This window comes from Mobula birostris, chromosome 9, assembly GCF_030028105.1.
Source record: "Mobula birostris isolate sMobBir1 chromosome 9, sMobBir1.hap1, whole genome shotgun sequence".
NCBI classification, from domain to species: Eukaryota; Metazoa; Chordata; class Chondrichthyes; order Myliobatiformes; family Myliobatidae; genus Mobula; species Mobula birostris.
The window spans coordinates 4,706,629-4,731,550 of NC_092378.1; the positions used below are offsets into that span (position 1 = coordinate 4,706,629).

At 42.1% G+C, this 24,922-nt stretch overlaps 1 protein-coding gene across 2 annotated transcripts in view; it reads right to left on the minus strand.

The window, feature by feature from the left end:
• Positions 1-14,928: 14,928 nt before the first annotated feature.
• Positions 14,929-24,922, minus strand: part of pah (phenylalanine hydroxylase) — a 96,789-nt gene continuing 86,795 nt past the window's right edge. For both annotated transcript variants that reach the window (XM_072267410.1, XM_072267411.1), the window contains exons 10-13: positions 19,842-19,937; positions 19,623-19,756; positions 18,217-18,332; positions 14,929-16,078 (exon numbers count right to left, since the gene is read on the minus strand). In XM_072267410.1, the coding sequence (XP_072123511.1) occupies positions 16,035-16,078; positions 18,217-18,332; positions 19,623-19,756; positions 19,842-19,937 (390 nt within the window). In that variant the 3' untranslated portion in view covers positions 14,929-16,034. The remainder of the gene's footprint in view (positions 16,079-18,216; positions 18,333-19,622; positions 19,757-19,841; positions 19,938-24,922) is intronic.

Genomic DNA, 24,922 nt, shown 5'->3' on the forward strand with positions numbered 1-24,922 from the left:
CCTTCTCCCCTTTCTCTTCTAGTGTATGCGCCCCAGAATTGATCTCTTTCAAGATCCCGCCGTACAGATTCCAGATTGTTCCTGCATTAATTTACATGTCGTAAATTTTTAATTTGTTTGCTCATAAAAAATTATGTAGTTTCCGGAGAAGGATCAGAGGATACTGCTCCTGACCATGGATTTGACCAAATATGGTCTGGTTTCTGTTTTAACTATTCGCGGCGCTGACCAGGGTCCTGTAACAGCGAACTCCTTCAAACCAACTGACGAGATTCCAGAGGAAAGCGACGGGGCTGGGCAACATCTGCGAAGGGAGATGAATAGTCGACCGTTTGGGTCGACGCCCTTCATCTGGTCTGTAAAGTCTCGACGCGAAACGTCGACTGTTTACTTCCCTCCCCAGATGCTGCCTGACCTGTCGAGTTTTTCCAGCAGTTTGTTTATTGCTCCATTTGGTGCCTCTCGGATTTGCCGCTCCTTCAAATCAATGCACGGCATTAATATAAAAATATAATCGAGACCAGAATCAAATCCCCCGAATTAACTCACTGGAGTTATAGAGTTCAAGACAATGCGCGCTCAAAACCTTTAGATATACTTCAAAGATTTTTTTTGAACTCCGAGCGATCTGTAAGCGCTTCGGTTACCGGGCGGTTACACAGCCTTCTATTGTTATTTTATTTTATTTTTCCACCAATTATTTGCCGCCTGCTTTCGTTCCAGTTGCATTTTAATGCGCAGCTGAGTAGTAAAATTGGAGTTTTAAACACAACCTCTCACCGGTAATGAAAGCAGATGCAACGGAACTGAACGGCGAGCGGCCGCGGGTTTATGTTGACAGAAACGATCCGTAGGTGCCCAGTTCCAATCCGGCAACTTAATCCTGGGTCGTGTGTCAGAGAAATCAAAATCAAGTGATTGCTTGCGTAATTTTAAATTGAATATCAGAATTTATTTCGACTTCTCTGTAAATCTCAGTTTAACATCTACGCCAGAAAACAGGTAAGCAAACCATTGATTGCCCTGAGCACTCAGCAGCTGATCGACGTGGCTTCGATCCCATTTACGATTTTATGTCACACACACACACACACACACACACACACACACACACACACACACACACACACACACACACACACACACACACACAATGCTAGAGGAACTCAGCAGCTGCAGAGTCCCTGGTGTCTGCGATTTTATATACTTGCATTTGGGTTTGTTTTTATTTATGCAGGATAGGCCACAAATGCGGTTTTTCACCGATATTGTACGCATACAAATGAACAGTTAAACTGTTTGAACACAATACTTTCCTCCTTGTGGTTAATTACAACTAATATCTGATCACACTGTTTCGAAAGCTATATACTAATCTAGAACATTCCTTCTGCTTAGCTGACCGTCTTCAGCCAGGTTAGGACATTTATTAGAGAAAATGGTTCTGAGTCTACTTAGTCATAGGACTGGGAAAGTCCTCTATAACCTACAGACTCACTTGCAAGGACTCTTTACAATTCACGTTCTTCGTATTAGTTTCTATTTGCACAATATGCCTTTTGCACATTGGCTGTTTGTTAGTCTTTGTTTTATATATATCATAAATTCAATTGTATTTTTTTCCTGTAAATATCGAAAAGAAAATGAAAGAAAGCATCTTAAGGTAATATACAGAAACATTAATGTAAATAAATTTCCACTGAACTTTTAACTTATAGGCTTTCGTTTAAGTTAAATTCTCTCAACGTTTACATGAAGCTTTTTATTTTAATCTTATTTTAATTTCAGGATTAATTATTCGATTTTACAAGGTTGGTAATGAAAGTTCCTAATCTCTACTGGCTCCACTGTAATCAACTCGTTCGCGTAAAGTTAAATATGTTTTTCTCAGTGCGGTTATTCCTGGGCTGAGATGGTGTTAATTCCTAACCGAAACCCAAGCGATCTCGATGGGGAGAAAACACAGGAGACCGCAGAGGCGGAAGCGGGCACAGCGCACAATGTGCCGGAGAAACTCAGCGGGTCGAGCAGCATTTATATGAGGAGAAAACGTGGAATGACACTTTGAGTTCCCCGGTACAATGTTTATCAGGTAAAAAGGATCCCAATTCCGTTGGCGCACCGGGTTATTCACAGAGATTTTGTTTTAACTCTTCCTCTTTGAGTTCGTTCGGTTTTGTTCGATTAGATTAGTAAATATCGCTAGGTTTCGAGTTTGAACCAAGGTTGAGCTAAGACTAAAATATAAATTCTCTGCAAACTGTGGGTCAGATTAACCCAAACGAATGACTCGTATTGGATTTCGTTATCAAGATAACATGGTAGTATAACGATAAAGATTAGCTTTAATTGTCACTGTACATCCATACATCGATACGGTGAAATGCGCCACTTAATTACAAATAGAATAGAAAAAAACCGCAATGGCTGTAAATCTAAAATACAATTGCAGACACTGGGGACACTCGGCCGGTCAGACAGCAGCTGTGAAGGGCAAAACAGGTTCTAGGCTTGATTTACAACCTTCCATCCGCTGGCAGGTCAACAATCCTCAGCTCTTAACTGCTTCTCTCCTCAGCAGCCGCCCGACCTGCTGATCATATCATAAGATTACAGGTGAAAAAGACAAGAGCAGAATTAGGCCATTTGGCCCATCGAGTCTACTCCACCATTTCATCATGCCTCTCAGCCCCAATCTCCTGCCTTCTCCCCTTATTTCTTCATTCCCTGACCAATCAAGAATCTGTCAGCTTCTGCCTTAAGTATACCTGCAGACTTGGCCTCCACAGCTGTCTGTGACAACGAATTCCACTTATTTACCACTCTCCAGCTAAAGAAATTCCATTTAATCTCTGTTCTAAAAGGACACCCCTCTATTCTGCCCCTCTACTCTGCCACCATAGGGAACATTCTCTCCACATCCACTCTATCAAGGCCTTTCACCATTCAATAGGTTTCAATGAGGACACCCCTCATTCTTCTAAATTCTAGTGAATACAGACCCAGAGCCATCAAACACTCTTCGTATGACAAGCAGTTCAAACCTGGAATCATTATCGTGAACCTCTTTTACATAGAAACATAGAAACATAGAAAATAGGTGCAGGAGTAGGCCATTCAACCCTTCGAGCCTGCACCGCCATTTATTATGATCATGGCTGATCATCCAACTCAGAACCCTGCACTAGCCTTCCCTCCATACCCCCGATCCCCATAGCCACAAGGGCCATATCTAACTCCCTCTTAAATATAGCCAATGAACTGGCCTCAACTGTTTCCTGTGGCAGAGAATTCCACAGATTCACCACTCTCTGTGTGAAGAAGTTTTTTTCTAATCTCAGTCCTAAAAGGCTTCCCCTTTATCCTCAAACTGTGACCCCTCGTTCTGGACTTCCCCAACATCGGGAACAATCTTCCTGCATCTAGCCTGTCCAATCCCTTTAGGATTTTATACGTTTCAATCAGATCTCCCCTCAATCTTCTAAATTCCAATGAGTACAAGCCTAGTTCATCCAGTCTTTCTTCATATGAAAGTCCTGCCATCCCAGGAATCAATCTGGTGAACCTTCTTTGTACTCCCTCTATGGCAAGGATGTCTTTCCTCAGATTAAGGGACCAAAACTGCACACAATACTCCAGGCGTGGTCTCACCAAGGCCTTGTACAACTGCAGTAGTACCTCCCTGCTCCTGTACTCAAATCCTCTCGCTATAAATGCCAGCATACCATTCGCCTTTTTCACCGCCTGCTGTACCTGCATACCCACTTTCAATGACTGGTGTATAATGACACCCAGGTCTCGTTGCACCTCCCCTTTTCCTAATCGGCCACCATTGAACCCTCTCGTTTCAGCACATCCTTTCTAAGAAAAGGAGCCTAAAACTGCTCACAGTATTTCAAGTGAGACCTCACCAGAACTTTATAAAGTCTCAACATTACATCCTTGCATTTATATTCTAGTCATGTAACCTGTAATATCCTGTCATCCCAGCAGTTGTTATTTTGAATTTAGTGAACTTCAGTGCCTCTGAATAATCATATGGCCATAATCAATTGTACTGTGTGTATATACCGGGTCTAAAAGTTCATTCGTTCATTATGTGCTGTGTTGTATGACATGGGCGATCATGATTTTTCCATGACAATTATGGTTCTTGGCATTTTTTTTTCTACAGAAGTGGTTTGCTATTGCCTTCTTCTGCAAAGTGTCTTTATAAGACAGGTGACCCCAGCCATTATCAATACTCTTTAGAGATTGTCTGTCTGGCGTCAGTGGTTGCATAACCAGGACTTGTTATATGTTGTCCTACTTACTCACCCTTACAGGACCATAGGCCACTGGCAGCAACTTGCCAGAGTCCCCTGTCCTAGGCCAATAGAAGGCTGATCAGCCCTGTAGTTCCACTTTCACCGCACGACTTCATATGTGTTCTAGGCGAAGATCCTTCCTCTCCCTGGGATGAGGTCTTTGGAGCATATATTGGCATTTCTGTCATGAGCCTTGTCAGCCTGTGCACCAGTGTTTGTTAATTGTCATCTTATCTAGAGTCATTAAGCCCCTGTGCTTTCGCTTTAATCTTGTCAAGTTTATTTTGACTGGCATGGGGTTTCGGTGTACTGTGATTATTTAAAGCAGACTCCCAGTTAGCGCTTATGGCTGGGTCCTTGTGTGTCTTGAGAATGGTTCGTTTTGTGGTGTCACTCAGTTTAGCCACCAATATTCTGTTGGAATTCCTATGAATAAACTCTTATTTCTGTCTAAACATGAGAGTCTGTCATTCCTCTGTACCTGGGTTCAGTCACCTGTCAGCACACCCCGTGACACTTTCCTGTAGCTTTCAGTTTTTACAGGACGGGGTTCCTAGCCCCATGCCCAACCCTCCTCCTTTTGCTGCCAGACTTGGAACCAGCCATTGATGGTCACACCAACAAAAAACGGGACCCAAGGCTGGTGCTTTCAGCTGGTTATTTTACACAAACAATAAAAATAGTCATTTTCACAGGCATTTTCTTACTAAACATAAAAATAAAACATAGACAAACTGTGAGAAAGGCATTAAATGGAGAATGCTTGATTGAGTAACTATTATCCAGATTAGGGAAATTGCACAGAAAGGTTTGTAAGATACTGCCAGTGTAAAATTCAGTTCTAAAGCCTTATATCACATGGGGAATATCAGTACCTTTTCAGAAAAGTGTTCAGTTTTGGTGATTTTAACATAGAACATAGAACAGGGGTTCCCAACTTTTTTAATGCCATGGACCAATTCCATTACTGAGGTGTCTGCAGACAACGGGTTGGGAACCCCTGATCTAGAACATTATAGCACACTATGGGTCCTTCGGCTCATGATGACCTTTTAACCTACTATAAGGTCAAATTTTATTTGATTTAGAGAAACAGCACGGTAAGAGACCCTACCAGCCCAATGAGACAGTGCTGCCCAATTACACCCATGTGACCAAGTAACCCATATGTCTTAGAAATGTGGGAGGAAACCAGAGCACCCGGAGGAAACCCACGTGGTCGGGGGGAGAACGTACACACTCCTTACAGACAGATGCGGGAATCAAACCCAGATCACTGGCATTGCAATACTGTTAGGCTAACTGCACCCCAATCTAACCCTTCCCTCCCAAGATTCCGAGTTCCTAATTTTTTCTTTGACAATAAAATTATCTTAGGTGTTTAAACCTAAGGGTGGTGGGATACAGATACATCTCTACCACGGGAGGAGTAAGGCGCTCCTTCCCTCCGCTACCCTGCAAGGTGTAGCAGCTGTTGAGCTCCCGATCAGAGTCACGTAAAGCCATGGGAGCAGGTGGTGGATGGTCGTATAAGCAGCTCATGCATATCACAATTCCGGGTAATACGACCACTGACACCAGGCAGACAATCTCTGAAGAGTACTAACAATGGCTGGGGTCACCCATCTTGTAAGACGCTGCCCAGAAGAAAGCAATGACAAACCACTTCTGTAGAAAAATTTGCCAAAAACAATTACGGCCATGGAAAGACCATGATCGCCCACGTCATATGACACAGCAAATATGAACATAGAAACATAGAAAACCTAGAGCACAATACAGCTCCTTCAGCTCCCAATGCTGTGCCAAACATGTCCTTACCTGAGAAATTACCGAGGGTTACACATAGCCCTCTATTTTTCTAAGTGCCATGTATCTATCCAGCAGTCTCTTAAAAGACCCTATTGTATCCGCCTCCACCACCGTTGCCGGCAGTCCATTCCACACACTCACCACTCTCTGCACAAAAAACTTACCCCTGGTATCTCCTCTGTACCTACAGGGGAATCTCCTTACTGAGCATCGTTGGGAAGGTCTTCACCTGCATGGTCCTGAACAGACTGCAGAAAATAGCCGAAAGGGTATACCCCGAGTCTCAGTGCGGTTTCAAGTCAGAACGCTCCACAATCAACATGATCTTCTCCCTTCGACAGCTACAAGAGAAATGCAGAGAGCAAAGACAACCCCTCTATGTCACTTTCATTGATCTCACGAAGACCTTCGACCTTGTGAGCAGGGACAGCCTGTTCAAAATCCTCGCCAGGATTGGTTGTCCCCCGAGGCTCCTCAGGATAGTTCAGTCATTCCACACAGATGTGAAGGGCGTCGTTCAGTTCGATGGCTCTTCTTCGGAGGCCTTCAACATCCACAGCGGTGTGAAGCAGGACTGTGTGCTTGCCCCCACCCTGTTCGGCATCTTCTTCGCAGTCATGCTGAAGCACACCTTTGGAACATCAACTGATGGTGTCTACCTCCACACCAGATCAGACAGGAGGCTGTTCAGTCTGTCCCGGCTGAGGGCAAAAACCAAGGTTCGTGAAGTACTCATCAGGGACATGTTGTTTGCATATGACGTGGCACTGGCAACACACTCTGAAGAGCAACTGCAACACCTCCTGGACAGCTTCTCAAGAGCCTGCCAGGACTTCAGTTTGACCATCAGCCTGAAGAAGATCAACATGTTGAGCCAAGACGTTGAGCAACCCCCCTGCCATTACCATCAACAACTACAAGCTGGAGGTAGTTCACGAGTTTACATACCTTGGCTCCACCATCACGGACAGTCTCTCCCTAGACCCCGAGGTCAACAGAGGGATCGGACGAGCAGCCTCAACATTTGCTAGGCTGACAAAGAGAGTCTGGGAGAACAGAAAGCTGACGACGCCCACCAAAGTTGCAGTCTACAGGGCCTGCGTCCTCAGCACACTGCTTTACAGCAGCGAGACCTGGAGCCTCTACTACAGACAAGAGCGGCGTCTCAACGCCTTCCACCTTCGCAGCCTGAGACACATCCTGGACATCACGTGGACTGACCGAGTCACCAACAATGAGGTCCTGGCCTGCGCCCAGATACCCAGCCTCTTCACCCTGCTCCGACAACGCCGTCTCCGCTGGCTGGGCCACGTACACTGCATGTCAGACAGGAGGATCCCAAAAGATCTGCTATACAGGGAACTGGCCTCCAGCAAGAGAGCACAAGGGCGGCCCCATCTTCATTTCAAAGATGTCTGCAAGAATCACTTGAACGTCAAGAGGTGGGAGGTCATTGCAAGTGAACTACGCAGAGGTCTAAAAAAAGAAGAGAAGTTGAGGCTTGCTGCTGAAGAAAAGCGCACTGGCTGAAAAAACAGCACCAAGACAACACACGAGGACAGCGCCTTTAAGTGCAGTCGCTGCCCCGAGACTGTCACTCCCATGTGGGCCTCTACAGCCACAATGGACGCTGCTCTACCAACACAGACTGAAGCAAGACTTTCCAGGCGCAGATCCATGGTCTCGCGAGACTAACGGATGCCACCAACGTATTTCCAAGCACCTGAAAACTGTGCCCTCTCCTGCAAGCCATTTCAGCCCTGGGAAAAAGCCACTGGCTATCCACATGATCAATGCCTCTCATCATCTTATACACCTCTATCAGGTCACCTCTCACCCTCCATCACTCCAATGGAAAAAGGCCGAGTTCACTCAACCTATTCTCATAAGGCATGCTCCCCAATCCAGGCAACATCCTTGTAAATCTCCTCTGCACCCTTTCTATAGTTTCCACATCCTTCCTATAGTGAGGCAACCAGAACACATGATACTTGTGCCAATAAATATATTATCAACTCTATGTTCTGATGTACGCATGATAAATAAATGAATATGAATATGAACTGATTTGAATGATAACTTTACTCCGAGACGTGTGTACAGAAATTCACAAAGGAGTTAATGTAAAACTGAAGTGGCCTGAATCATCTGGGAATATCAACTGTAAAATACAGGTAAATTGTGTAAACAGAACACACCATGGTAAAGAAAAAGCCAAGCTTTGCAATCTGCACATTCTTGTATTATTTTATTAGATACAACAGGGCGTTTATGATACTGACAAATAGAACACGCACAATCATTTTCTTTACATTATAAATTACTGATCTAATTATAATAAGAATGTCCCATAGGTTTTTGTAAGAGACTAAGTTATTTTGGTTTGCATCACTAGAACAGAAAAGGGTTAAGTCTTCAATTCTTTGCCTTTTTGTATAACACTGGAAAGAATTTGCAATGTTAGTTTAGAGTGGGGTTCTTAACCTGGGCTCCATGGGCCACTACGGGGTCTGTGGATAAATTCCAGGAGGTCCATGAACTTGGATGGGAAAAAAGTACATCTTTATTTTCACTATTAATCAAATAACCATTAAAAAAAATTCAAACATGACAACATGACGTGTGTTGATTTGTCAAAGACCACCTCACAGTTTAATATTTTTATTCAAATTAAGCAACAGCCTTCATTCTTGATATATCTTTAAAAATAAAATTTGATTTTAACTTGCCTATATTTTAAATGTATAGTCTTGTTATTTAATGCATTAATAAAGAAACACGTATATTACTATATGACAAATTTGTTTTTGATATTTTGATAACTATATTACAGTATAATTGGTTTCCTTTGTAATCCTGTGTATTTTATTTTATATATTATTCTGAGAATGTGTCCATAAACTTTACCAGACTGCCAATTGGTCCATAGCATAAACAATTTTAAGAATCCCTAGTTTAGAGTGATGCAATGTAATTAATTCAGGTGCCAAAGTTAACCAAGGAAGAATACTTAAAAACTACATTATTTCTTATGTACATTGTTAGAATATATGCAATATATAGACATTTCAGGGTTGGGTGGGAGATGACAGATAATCAGAATCTGACAATAGTACCCTTTTTGCATTTGCATGACACTTCAGTCTCAGATGTTAGGTGCTATGTTCTTTAGTTTTGACAAGTTGGGACATTCTGGAAAACATGTGGTCTGGTTTAGAACATGGAACACAGAACAGTACAGCACAGTATAGGCCCTTCAGCCCATAATGTTGTGCTAACCATTTAACCTACTCAATAACACACCTAACACATCCCTCCTACATAGCCCTCCAATGTTTTATCTCCATTCTGGAAACAACAGGTAAAAGAGCGATCTATCAGATAATGTCTTTAGAAGGCACACTTAGGAGGCCAATTATGATGACGGGTCACAGACCCAAAGTGTAACAGCTTGTCTGTCTGCAGATGCTGTCCTACCTGCCGTGTACCAGATTGTCTGTGGATGCTGTCTTACCTGCCGTGTAGCCTGAGGCTGGTGAATCTGTGGGATTCAATGCTACAGACGGCTGAGGAGGTCAAGTCATTGGGTGAATTTAAAAGGTTGACATGTTCCTGATTAGTAAGGAAGGAAAGATCTACAGGGAGAAGGCAGGAGTTTGAGGTTGAGAGGGATAATAAATCTGCCATGATGGGCGGATGAAGCAGACTTGATGGGCTGAATGGCCTAATTCTGCTCCCATGTCTTATGGACATGTAGACTTTTAGTGGCCCTTGAGGCTTAACCATCAAATTCCTGAAAATGAAACAATATTTACGATAAACTATGAAAATTTATAATGTAACAGCAAACCTTTGTAGAAATAATTGTACTTAAACCCTTAAAGTAATTTAAATTAGATTGTACGTACAGTGCACTACATTGATTTTAAGATCTTAAAACCAATAAAAAATTAACATTTGAAAATCACTTGACTCACACGATAGAGTTACCTATTTACCTTTTTACAAAACAAGTGGAATCTAATTTTTGGCCCAAGATCTAAACTATGCGGCCCCCAAACGCCAAGGCAGCAGGTCCTGATGAATTAGTAATAGAACAAATTATCGCCCTTGAAGGTTATGGAATTGAAAAACTTACTGATTAATTCAATGACATTTATGAGACTGGAATAATACCAGAAGAGACGAAAATATCAGTATTTATCACTCTTCCTAAGAAACCTGGAGCAATTGAATGTGAATTACATAGGAACATAAGTTTAATGAGTCATATCACCAAGATACTTCTAAGAATTTTGATGACAAGAGCTCAAGGTAAGATACAAGCTGAAATAGGTAAAGAACAATGTGGTTTTGTGAAAGACAAAGGTACAAGAGACACAATATTGATGTTAAGGATACTATCAGAACAAGCTATTCAAATGCAAAAAGATTTGTTTGTTTTATCGACTACACAAAAGCATTTGATAAAGTGAAGCACAATAAGTTATTTGAAATATTACAGGAAACTCTAGATCTAGATTCGAAAGCCCTCCGCCTAATCAGAAATTTGTACTGGGAAAAAACTGCTGCTGTAAGGATAGATGGAGAAGTGAGTCAGTTTACAAAAATCAAGAGAGGCGTTAGACAAGGGTGTGTTTTCTCCCCTGATTTATTTAATGTGTACAGTGAAACAATATTACAAAAAATAAGAGATATCTTGGGAATCAAAGTTGGCGGTGAAAACATCAATAATTTCAGATATACAGGTGACACTGTGTTAATTGCAAGTACGGAGGAAGAACTACAAAGCTTAATTGATATAGTTGTTGAAGAAAGTGCAAAAATGGGTCTATCTATCAATTGCAAAAAGACAGAATGTATGGTGATATCCAAAAAGAAGGAGAATCCTATCTGCAGGCTGAGAATAAATTGGGAAAAAAATAAAACAAGTACAGAACTTTTGCTACTTAGAAGCTGGGTGACATCAGATGGCAGGTGCGACATGGACATCAAAAGAAGAACAGGGATGGCAAAAGACACCTTTACGAGAATGAAGAGTATACTGACCAACACTAAACTAGGCATGACAACCCGCCCCAGAGTACTGAAATGTTACGTTTATCCAGTTATGTTATATGGATCAGAATGTTGGATAATATCTAGTAACATGAGGAAACGAATTGAAGCAGCAGAGATGTGGATTTTGAGGAGGATGCAAAGAATATCATAGACGAAACGAATATCTAACAAGGATGTCATGAACAGAGCAAGTACAAAAAGCAAAATAATGTTGAGATCATGAAAAGGCAACGTAACTTCATTGGACATGTGATTAGGAAAGAGGAGTTAGAATGCACAGTAATTATGGGAAAGATTGAGGGAAAGATTGAAGAGAAGAAAGCAAGAGGAAGGCAAAGGCAAATGATGATGAAGACAGCAGCCAGAGAATTGATGCACTTGACCCGAAACAGGAGTGTGTAGGCCATGGCGGTCAAAGCTCAAACTGGGCATGGCACCTGATGATGATGATGATGAAATGCCAAGTAATTTCCTAAGACATAAGAGCAGAAGTAGGCTATTCAGCCCATTGTGTCTACTCCACCATTCAATCATGGGCTGATCCAAATCTTCCAGTCATTCCCTCTCCCCTGCCTTCTCTCCATACCCTTTGATGCCCTGGCTAATCAAGGACCTATCTATCTCTGCCTTAAATGTACCCATTGACTTGTTTAATATTTAATTTTATTTTCAGCTGACTCAAAATAAAGCCCTCAAAATTCTGCTAATATGTAGCAGACCACACAACACTGGTGTAAAGAGCAAGAGAGATGTCTTTGATTGGTGCACTTTCATCAGAACATCACTGTGAGTACTGGATTCAGTTTCGGTCACACTGGTATAGGAAGGATGTTATTAAGTTGGAAAGAGTGCAGCGAAGATCTAGAAGGATGTTGAGTTAAGGGACTGAGTTAAAGAGCATAGAACAGTCTGCACAGCACAGTATGGGCTCTTTGGCCCACGATGTACTGATCTACATAAGACTACTCCATCACCAATCTAACTCTTCCCTCCTGCACAGCTCATAACCCTCCATTTTACTTTCACCCATGTGCCTATCTAAGAGTGCCTTAAATTCCTGTAAGTATGAGTCTCTACCACTACCCCTGGCAGCATGTTCTACACACTTATGGATTCTAGGGAGAGGTGGCCTAACAGAAAGGGCAAGATGAGGGAACACACAGCAGTCCTCACAGAGAGATCAGAAGTGGAGAAAGTGAGCAATTTCAAGTTCTTGGATGTCAATATCTCCGAGAATCTATCTGGGATTCAGCATATCGATGCAGCTACAAAGAAGATGTGACAGCAGCTATATTTCAATAGGCGTTTGAGGAGTTTTGGTACGTCACCTAAAACACTCGCAACTTTCTACAGATGTATCGTGGACAGCATTCTAACTGTCTGCATCATCATCTAGTGGGGAGGGTGGTTACTGCACAGGATCAACACTTGTAAACTTAGTTAGCTCCATCATGGGCACCAGCCTCTGTGGTATCCAAGACATCTTCATAGAGATACGCCTCAAAAAGATCGCATCCACCATTAAGGACCAACATCACCTGGGGCATCCCCTCTTCTCATTGTTACCAACAGGGAGGAGGGGAGGAGTTACAGGAGTCTGAAGGCACACACTCAGCGATTCAGGAACAGCTTCCTCCCCTCTGCCATCCGATTTCTGAATGGACATTGAATCCAGGAACATTGCTTCACCACTTTTTTAAATTTCTATTTTTGCACTACATATTTAACTATTTAATGTATATATATTTACTGAAATTCACAGTTGTTTCCCTCCTCTATCATGTATTGCATTGTATTGCTAGCACAAAGACAACACATTTCACAGCCTATGCTGGTGATTGTAAACCTGATTCTGAGGTTGAGCAGATTGGAACTCTATTCATTGAGGAGAATGAGGGGTGACCTTATAGAGGTGTATAAAACCATGAGGGCCATAGGTAGGGTGAATGAGCTCTGTCTTTTTCCCAGGGTTGGGGAATCAAGAACTTGAGGACACAGCAACAGCAACTCACATAAAATGCTGGAGGAATTCAGCAGGTCCAGCAGCTTCTGTGGAAATGAATAGATAGTTGACGTTTTCTGGCCAAGACCCTTCTTCAGGGATGAGAAGGAAGGGGGAAGATGCCAGAATGAAAAAATGTTGGGGGAAGGGGAAGGAGGTGATAGGTGGGTTGGAAAAGTAGGAGAGAGATTTTCACCCATAGAGTGGTGGGTATATGGAACAAGCTGCCTGAGGAAGTGGTTAAGGCAAGTACTTTAACAATATTTAAAAAGCACTTGGACAGGTACATGGATGGAATAGGTTTAGATACAAGCTAAACACAGGCAAGATGGGACTAGCTTAGGTGGGGATCTTAGTCAGCATGAACCAGTTGGTCTGAAGGACCTGTCTCCCTGATGTATGTCTCTAGGACCCTAAAACTGAAAGCAAACAAGGCTGTTGAATCACAAATATTTCCTATTTCTGATGGCAGATGATTAACAGAACTGCGTATTTCTCTGCCATGGATGCAGCCTGGTCTGGTGAGCGTTTCCGATATTTGTATGACACGTTTCCCATTTCCAGCATCTACAGTAGAAATAAAGAGTCGTCAGTGGGACCAAGACCCTTCTATTGACTGTTTATTCATCTCCGTCGATGCTGCCTGATCTGTTGAGTTCCTCCAGCATTTTGTGTATTACTCTGGATTTCCAGCATCTGCAGAATCTCTTGTGTTCAGATTTCCACCATCTTCTTTACATGTTTTAATTTACTTAATTGGGCTAATATTACAATTTTTAATATTATTTTGTAACTATATGACGTTTTGCTACCATAATGATATGTGCTATATGTACGTTGTGCTGTGAATGACTGTCAGTACTGTGTTTTGTACCTTGGCCCCAGAGGAATGCTATTTCATTTGGCTGTATTCATGGGTATGGTTGAATGACAATTAAATTGAACTTAAATTTAAACTTAGACTTTTTTTAATCTTTAGGTTGGCAGCTATGGTCCCTGAGATGATAATTGGAATCATTTTTGAAATATAAATTTTATTTCATCCTTTCCAGACACTTGTTTAAGATATTGAGCTCTGTAAATCTAAGTTTATCAGCAGCTGAAAAGTCCTATTAATTTTGGATTAATAAGAGGATATTGGTTTAAACTACAACACACACAAAATGCTGGAGGAACTCTGCAGGCCAGGCAGCATCTATGGAAAAGAGTACAGTCGATGTTTTTGTATGTGTTGCTTGGATTTCCAGCATCTGCAGATTTTTTGTCTGTGATTGGTTTAAACTATAAGAGTTTTGATTCCCTGTTCAATATAGTTTATGGAAAAGAAAAATTGGAAGGGTACTCTTTATCTGTAATCTTAACTCCAAGTTTCAGAGTAAACTCTAAATGCTATAAGCATGGACTCTATATTAGAAAAGCTCAATCAGACATATACGCTCAATGACTAAGTTATTAGATACACTTGTACACCTGCTTGTTAATGGAAATATCTAATAAGCTAATCATGTGGAGGCAACTCAGTGCATAAAAGCACATAGACATGGGCAAGAGGTTCAGTTGCTGTTCAGACCAAACATCAAAATGTGGAAGAAATGCAATCTAAGTGACTCGGACCATGGAATGATTGTTGGTGCCAGACAGGGTGGTTTGAACATCTCAGGAACAGCTGATCTGATCTCCTGGGATTTTCACGCACTTCAGTCTCTAGAGCAGAGGTTCCCAACCTGAGGTCCACATACCCCTCAGTTAATGGTAGGGGCCCATGGCATAAAAAAGGTTGGGAACCCCTGTTCTAGTGTTTAAAGAGAATGGTGTGAAAAAAGAAAGATCCAGTGAGCGGGTGTAAACGGGCAGTTCTGTGGGTGACAATGCCTTGTTAATGAGAGAGGACAGACTGGTTCAAGCTGACAGGAAGGTGACAGTAACTCAAGTAACCAAACATTGCCACAGTGGTGTGCAGAAGAGCAGCTCTGAACACAAAACACATTGGTCTTTGAAGTGGATAGGCGACAGCAGTGGAAGACCACGAACAGGAGGTACCTCACCTAATAAAGTGGCCACTCCATCAGGAGGGGACAAGGAGGGAGTGGGGGTTGGGAAGGGAGGATTTGGAAAGTTCAAAGGATTAAAATGGAGCTATTTTGCATAATATGCTTCTATTCCAAAAGATGCTCAGGTGTTCTTTTCAGATTACTGAAATTACTCTATTGTAACAGCGAGCCAGCTGAGACTATCTGCTTCACTGGACTGATAGTCTGAAGGGCCACTAAGCCTGTGGTTCAAGACTGAGCAGGCCGCACTACAGAGGCACAAACTCACCCTTCATTTAAGAGGAAAAAAGACCCTTGTAAAACGAGACATTTTATCTACATTTTCAAAGCAATTCATATCTGTACAGTGAATCTACAGCAAGCATAAAACACAGGGAAAAGATGCAGTGACTAATAGACTTTGTAATAGGATTCTAATACCATGTCACTTCTATAAACAACATAATCTCTTCCTCCCTTTCACAGAGATATCTGAACCTTGAAATGGATGGGCTACAGCAGCAGGTGATCATGAACTTTCACTCAGTGGCTACTTCATTAATGCTGCCTGACCGGCTGAGTTCCTCCAGCAATTTGTGTGTGTTGCTCTGGATTCCCAGCATCAGCACGATCTCTTGCGTCTAAGCTCTGTAGAGGGCTTGTCAACGATGGGGTGACCTCACTCAAAAGGTTGACAAGACAGATTGAAGCAGAACGTTGTGTGGAGAGGGGAGGAGAGTGGTTTGAATAAACCTGTCTTGGTCTATGCACTTTAGAACATTTCTGCACCCTTATTCCTTGCCTTCCACAGCGTGCGCAACTTCATTCAAACTTCTTGAGTGCATGGCAGAGAATTCCCATCTCACCTGCAAATTTGAAGCAACATCTATCAGATATTTGGCATTTTCTGCTTAGCATTTTCAGTATACAGTGGATTCCAGGTAATTGGGACAGCCGTTAATTTTGGACAACTCTTACAAAGCAAAATCTAATCAAGGAAATAGCCGGGATTCCTTTCACTTATTTGGGACACTAGACCACTTAATTTGGGCAGGGGACTGTTGCCAAATAGTTTCTGACTAGCGTCAATTGCATGTACTTATGTGGCCATTAGACATTACATTGTGCTTAGGGTGAACAGGTTTTAAATAGTATCAGTTGTGTGCGCGGATGTTCAAAAAGCAGTGACTTATGTCACTGATAGTTGGTAAGACAATTCAGAACTGTTTTGCTCACTGTGGTTTCAAGCATTCAGGCTTGACAATGCCAGGAACAGCTGGGGGGGGGGGTGCGGGGAATGAAACGATTTCATTACTTCAGCAAGTTTGAAACTAGGAAGAATTTGAAGTTATCGACAATCATCCTGAATGTTACAATGGAAATAGAGATTTGGAGGATGCAGTTGTTGAAAGCATTGTATGAAGGCAGTCCATTATCTGCACAGGGTATCTGTGCTAATTTTGGTCATTTACAGTCTATCAAAAGAACACAGCAGTGTACACTGGATGAACTCCTCTGTCAATAACTATTAGGAACTAATACACAGTTTTATAGTATTGAAATGGTATTGGTAGTGTTCTAAGTTGTTCTGTATTTCATTTAAATACATAATTTGTGACTCAGTTAAACAGTAGTTTGTGTTTTCATACCTTTTGAACTATTTCCATGGAACTTCATCTAATTGGAGCAGTCACTTAATTGGGCCAAAATGTAGTGGTCCCAATGAGTCCCAATCAACCAGAATCCATTGTATTACTGTTTAGTTGTCAACATGCAACTCTTGCCATCATCTCCATGGCTTCATATTGCCTTTATACCCCAGTAACCCTCCTTTCTCCAATCACCCCATCATTAACTGCCATAGAAAGGTAGTGCAGTTAGTGCAACTCTTTACAGTACCAGGGTTCAATTCCCGCCACCGTCTGTACAGAGTTTGTACATAGTCTATGTGATCACATTACAGTTACAGAGAATGTGAAGTGCAGGCAGACAATAATTTTCAGTCCTGGTCACCTACCTATGCGAAAGATATCAATAAGATTGAAAGAGTACAGAAAAAAATACAAGAATGTTGCCAGGTCTTGAGAACCTGAGTTATAAGGAAGGGTTGAATTGGTTAGAACCTCAGAATAGAGATTTGATAGACGTATACAAAATTATGAGGGGTATAGATAGGGTAAGCAGGCTTTTTCCACTGAGGTTGGGTGGGACTAGAACTAGAGGTCATGGGTTAAGGGTGAAAGGTGAAATGTTTAAGGGGAACATCGGGGGGAGGGTTGTGAGAGTGTGAAATGAGCTGCCTGTGGAAAGTGGTTGACTTGTGTTTGATTTCAACATGTAAAAGAAGTTTGGATGTATGCGTGGGAAGATTATGGAGGTCTAAGGTCCAGGTGTGGCTCAATGGGACAAGGCAGTATAACAGTTTGGCATGGACTAGATGGGCCAAAGGGCCTGTTTCTATGCTGTAGTGCTCTATGACTTTATTTGTAGGACCATTGAATGGTTCTCTAGTATGATAACATAGACTTTTGATTTACAGTCTACCTCATTATGATCTTGCACCTTATTGTCTACCTGTAATGCACTTTCTCTGCAATTGCAACACGTTATTCTGCACACTTACCTTATAGAACTTGCATGGACCGTTGTAGCAAATTGACTTGTATGAATGCCATGTAAGATTTGTCACATGTACATCAAAACGTGCAGTAAAATGTGTCATTTGTGGCATCGACCAACACAATCTGAGGATGCGGCGGGGGAGGGAGGCAGCCCATGAGGTCACAATGCTTCCAGCACCAACATAGCATGCCCACAATTTACTAATCGTAACATGTGTGTCTTTGGCAAGTAAGAGGAAACCAGAGCATCTGGAGGAAACACATGCAGTTATGGGGAGAATGTACAAACTCTTTCCAGACGGTGGTGGCAATTGAACCCGCTATGCTGGTGTGCTGGTGGTGTTAAGCGTTATGCCAATTGCTACGCTGCTGTGGACACTTACCGTGGATGTTGTCGACCAGGTTATTTATCTGTTTGATGCTGTCCAGGACTTCAACACTTTGTGTGTAAGAGTTGTAGTGGATAGAGAAAGGGCGAGGGATATTTGCTGCATACTTCCTGTGTTGGAAGGAAAAGCAAATGTTAGCTGAATTCACTGAGCTTTTATGGAAATTGATGAGGCAAAATTTGCTGTTTAAGTCTTGATACCACCAGACAAGGTATGTTTGAAAAGGCTTGTATTTGCATAGCAATACACATAATATACTGGAGAAACTCAGCTGGCCCAGCAGCATCTATGGCTGTTCTGGGTCAAGACCCTTCTTCAGCACTGGAAAGGGGGGGGGGGGAAGATGCCAGAATTAGCGGGTGGGAGGAAGGGAAGGAAGACAAGCTAGAAGGTGATAGGTGAAGCCAGGTGGGTGGAGTAGGGGGTGTGGATGAAATAAGAAGCTGGGGAGTGATAGATGGAAAAGCAAAGGGCTTGAGAAGATGTAATCTGATAGGAGAGGAGAGTGAACCATGGGAGAAAAGGAAGGAGGAGGGGTATCAGGGGGAGCTGAAAGGCAGGCGAAGAGAAGAGATAAGAGGCCAGAGTGGGGAATAAAGAAGAGGGAAGGGGGTGGTGAAAAGTTACTGGAAGATGGAGAAATTGATGTTCATTTCATCGGGTTGGAGGCTACCATTATGAAATATGAGATGTTGCTCTTCCACTCTGAGAGTGGCCTCATCAAGGCTAAAGAGGAGGCCATGGACTGACATGTTGGAATGAGAATGGGATTTGGGATTAAAATGGTTGGCCAGCAGGAAGTTCCACTCTTTGCAGATGGAGCAGAGGTGCATAACAAAGCAGCCCCCAATCTGCGTTGTGTATAGCACCATTCACCACATAGGGTATGGTGGTGGAATAACGAACAAGTGATTGACTATTAATAAAAAAGCATGGACTAACTACTCACAGTTCAAATCCCATGAGGGGAGTTATGGAATTTAATGACAAATTAAACAACTATGCGATTTTCATAAAAATGCCATCAGATTCTGTGTTCACTTCTGGTTGCCTCATTATAAGAAGGACATAGATGCTTTAGAGAAGATGCAGAAGAGCTTACTAGGATGTTGCCTGGATTAGAGAGGATATCTCTGATGAAAGGTTGAGCGATCTAGGGCTTTGTCTTCGGAGCAAAGAAGGACGAGAGGTGGCTTGATTGAGGTGTATAAATAAGATGATAAGAGGCATGGATTGAGTGGACAACCAGAGAATTTTCCACAGGGAGGGAGTAGCTAATACAAAGGAGGCGTCATTTTAAGGTGATTGTAAGAATGTATGGGGGAATATCAGAGAGTTATACAGTGGTGGGGCATGGAACTGTTCCAAGTTCTGTGTTCTGTCTCCAAAGCGCAGGTTACCTCACTTTCTCCTTTGCATCCTCAAATGATTCAGCAACATAATAGACTGGCTGGAAACTGGTGATGGGGTATTTCTGTATGGCCGTCACTTCCGGATTGAAGGGCTGTATATCTGGTTTATCTGTCAAACAATACTGGAAAGAAAAAGGCAATTAGTACAGTGAAGATGAGATTGGAAAGATAAATGTACAGAGCGGGGAATACCCAAACACGACAGACCTCAAGCTCGCCGAAGGAAGAGAGCAGCCCTGCCCCATATGCCTTGATCTCATCGTTTTGCTTGCAGAGTCCGAATTCCACGGTAAACCAATAAACCTGGTTACAGGGGCAGGAGGAGGTGGAAGTTACAGTATCTGTACAGGCAAGTCACATTAACTTATTGTCCTGAAAATTACTCCCAAATTTCGAAAATGCTCCCAAAACAAATCTGATTCACAATGGTACACACAAGTACTATCGAACCCTGTACTATCATACGCACATTCCATCAAACACATATACCATCAAATGTACATACCATCAAACGCACATATCATCAAACACTATAGTTGCAAACACTAGAATCATACACACATATCATCAAACACATGTACCATCAAAGACACAAACCATTAAATACACAAACTATCCAGAAAGCATTCAATAATGCTACTGTACAAACTTAAAGTGTAAGAGGTGGGGATAATATTATAGGAAGTATTGGGGAGCAGCTAACTATCAGAAGATAGAGTCATGCTGGTATTTATATATGATGTACACTTTATTTCATATTCATACTTCTGACATGATTTTATATAATTATTCTTTATAATTCTCTTAAACAAAAGGGGATAACTACACTCATTCTACTTCTGGTGTTCCCACAACCGATGGTCTCACCTTAAGGACTCTTTACCTTGCTTTTTCATGCTCTTGTAATTTATTGCTATTTACTTATCTTTGCATTTACACAGTTTGTTGCCCATTGATCCTGTTTACAGTTACTGTTCTATAGATTTGCTAAGTATGTCCACAGGAAAAGAACCGCAGGGTTGTATGTGGTGACATGTATGTACTCTGATAATAAATTTTACTTTGAACTTTGGACTTTTTGAACTTTAATTGTTGATTGATGTTGTGCTTTGTTACATGTTGCAGCAACGCACCACAGTAAATTCCCAAAATACCATCCACGGCTCTTGCACTATCTGGCTTGTACAATAACTTTATAAAATGCCTTCTTGATAGTTTGTGTGTTTGATGGGATAGTGTTTGATGAAAATGTATATGACAAATAAAATTAATCCTTGATCCTTCAAGTTGATCCTTGAAATGGGTCACTTTCAGCCTTGTTTTTTGTCTCCTTCTCACAAATTGCTTCTACACCCGCCTCTGTACGAGCTGCTAATCTGCTCCCATTAGTCGATCAGTAATTGGTGGGCATGACTGGGGTCAGTGATGGGAGCTCCACAATTTCTGATCTAAAACATGTTCTGCCGGCCTATTTAAACCTATCCATAATCAATCAAACCATTCCCTACTACACAGCCCATAACACTCCATTTCCCTTTCATCCATGTGCCTATCTAAGAGTCTATGAAATGCCCCTATTGTATCAGCCCCTACCATTACCCTCGGCAGTGTGTTCCAGGTATCTATCACTCTCTGCGTAAAAAAAAAGCTATCTCTGACTTTTCCCCTAAACTTTTCTCCTCTCACTATAAACAGATGTCGTCTTTTATTGTCCATTTTTTCCCCGAGGAAAAAAAAAACACTGGCTGCCCACTCTTATCATCTTATACGGCTCTATAAAGTTGCCTCAACTCATCTGACTTGGTGGTCAGGCTTCTGTACCCCCTACCCATTGTAGCAGTGAGAAGATGGCAAGGCTTAGATGGTGGGGATCTTTGATGATGGATGATGCCCCCTGTGGATTCTACTGATGGTGGGAATTGAAGAGTATGAGCAAAGATTAGGGAAATGGTACTGAAACCAAGAAATAACCAGCCACAATTTTACTTAAAAGCACAATTGATTCCCCTCTTGCCCCTTCTCTAATTCCCACTTGCCTATCACCTCCTTCTGAGGTCCCTCCTCCTTCCTTTCTCCAATGGTCTACTCTCTTTTCCCGTCAGATTTCTTCTACTTCAGCCTTTATCTCTTCCACCTACCACCTCACAGCTTCTTACTACATCCCCCATCTCCCACCCATTCACCTACCCCCTCACTGGGTCTCACCTATTACTTACCAGCTTGTACTCCTTCGCTTCCCCCACCTTCTTATTCTGCCTTCTTCCCCCTTCCTTTCCAGTCCTGAAGAAGGGTCTTGGCCCAATTCCTCTCCATAGATGCTGCCTAACCTGCTCCTCTCTCTCTCTTTTTTATGTTTTCTTAAATTTCCCTCACTTTTTATGCAATCCCACCAACCTAGAACATGAATTCTGTTTCCTTCTTTAAAGACATTACCCACCTCCTGGTCATTTTTAACATTTTTTCCGATTTCTAACATTTTGCTTTTGGACTGAAATTGCGCGCAGAGCCAATGGCCACAGGTGCAACATCAACTGATGAATCTACTCTTATTATTTTTGGATGGAGTTGTAATTGGCAGTGAGTTTTATACATTCTAATTGTTCTGTCTCTGCCTCCCATCTCTCGCTGAACAGCACGGGATAATGAAAGATAATTGCTACACCTTTCAAGCAATGCTTCTGATCGCCTCCTGGGACGTAGCATAAATGCTGGAGCATCACTTGAAAAGCACATCAAAGGATTTCCTCTAGCCTTGCTTATCTGCTTCATGTGTATCACTACAGTTAACCCTCCTAACTAATAACTTGGAATGCAGACAAGTTTGGCTGAGATATATCCTTCATTCGTAGTATTATTTATCCTTAATTTTCAGTATTATCTTGGTCTCAGTACTATATATTTGTTTATATTTGCACAATCTGTCATGTTCTCAATACAGTGGATTCTGGTTAATTGTGCCGTTGGTTAATCAGGGCGGCCACTTATTTGGGACAACTCAAAGAACGAAAACTAATGAGAAAATAGTCAGGATTGTCTTTGTTTATTTTGGACATTATGCCGCTTAATTGGGTCAGGAGACTGTTGTTGATCAGTTTCCAACTAGCATCAGTCACAGCATGGCCATTAGACACTACACGTGCTTGGAGTGAACAGTTTTTAAATAGCATCAGTTGCATGTGTTTGTGTTCTAAAAGCAGCGATTTTTATCACCGATTATTGGCAAGGAGTAAGCAGTAAGACAATTCTGAACGGTTTTGCTCACTGCAGTTTCAAGCATTCAGGCTTGGAGATGCCAGAAACAGCCGGGATTGAAAACGAAATGATTTCACAACTTCATTAAGTTAGGACCTATGAAGACTTTGAAGGTATCGCCAATTATCTTGAACACTACAATGAAAGTGAAGATTTGTAGGATGCAATCATCAACAGTATTGTATGAAGGTAGTCCATTATCTGCATTAGGTGTCTATGTTGACTTTGTTTGTTTGCTTACTTATCTATTTATTGAGCTACACCACAGAATAGGTCCTACCGGCCCTTTGAGCCCTGATTTAATCCTAGACTAATTATGGGACAATTTACAATGATCAAGTAAACTACCATCTAGTACATCTTTGGACTGTGGGAGGAAACCGGAGCACCTGGAGGAAACCCACATGGTCACAGAAAGAACGTACAAGCTCCTTACAGGCAGTGGCAGGAACTGATCCTGGAACACTGTACTATAAAGCACTGTGCTAACCACTACGCTACCATGCCGCCCCAAAGAACGTGACATGCATGAATTCCTCCATCGATAACTATTAGAAACTAAAACACAGTTTTATAGTACTGTAGTAGTATTGGTACTGTTCTAATTTGTTCTGAATTTCATTTAAATACATAATTTGCTAGTTATCTTTTTTTATACCTTTTTAACTATTTCCATACAGATAGCAAAAGGTTTTATAAATATATAAGATGGAAGAGGGTGGCTAAAGTCAACATAGGTCCCATGGAAGACGAGAAGGGGAAATTGATATTGGGTGATAAGGAAATGGCTGAGGCATTTACAGTGGAGGACACGTTTGATATGCCAAAGAATGATGTTATGGATGAAATGGGAGGTGAGGACCTTGATAAAATCACTGTCACTAAAGAGATAGTGATGAGTAAACTAGAGGGCCTGAAGGTAGATAAGTCCCCTGGTCCTGATGGGATGCATCCCAGGGTGCTGAAGGAATTGGCGGAGGTTATAGTAGACGCGTTGGTAATCATTTATCAAAATCCTCTAGACTCTGGGTAGGTCCCGGCGGATTGGAAGACAGCAAATGTTACACCACTTTTTAAAAAAGGATGTAGGCAAAAGATGGGCAACTATAGGCCAGTTAGCTCAACATCTGTAGTCGGGAAAATGCTCAAAGCTGTCATTAAGGAAGAAATAGTGAGACATTTAGAAAAGAGTGGTTCTATTGGACAGACGCAGCATGGATTCAGAAAGGGCAGGTCCTGTTTGACAAACTTACTGGAGTTCTTTGAGGACGTAATGAGTGCAGTGGATAGAGGGGAACAGGTGGATGTTCAGGGGAACAGGGAATACTTGGATTTCCAGAAGGCATTCAATAAGAGACTTATAAATAAGATACGGATGCATGGAGTCTAAGGAAATGTATTGGCATGGATAGTGGATTGGTTAACCAATAGAAGGCAGAGAGTTGGTATAAATGGGTGTTTCTCCGGTTGGCAGTCAGTGGTGAGTGGGGCGCCACAGGGGTTGGTGCTGGGCCCGCAGCTGTTTAGGGAGATGAGGGTGAGTACAGGGCTACGGTAGGAAACTTTGTCACATGGTGTGAGCAGAATTATCTGCAGCTTAATGTGAAAAAGACTAAGGAGCTGGTGCTAGACCTGAGGAGAGCTAAGGTACCGGTGACCCCTGTTTCCAACCAGGGGGTCAGTGTGGACATGGTGGAGGATTACAAATACCTGGGGATATGAATTGACAATAAACTGGACTGGTCAAAGAACATTGAGGCTGTCTACAAGAAGGGTCAGAGCCGTCTCTATTTCCTGAGGAGACTGAGGTCCTTTAACATCTGTCGGACGATGCTGAGGATGTTCTACGAGTCTGTGGTGGCCAGTGCTATCATGTTTGCTGTTGTGTGCTGGGGCAGCAGGCTGAGGGTGGCAGACACCAACAGAATCAACAAACTCATTCGTAAGGCCAGTGATGTTGTGGGGATGGAACTGGACTCTCTCACGGTGGTGTCTGAAAAGAGGATGCTGTCTAAGTTGTATGCCATCTTGGTCAA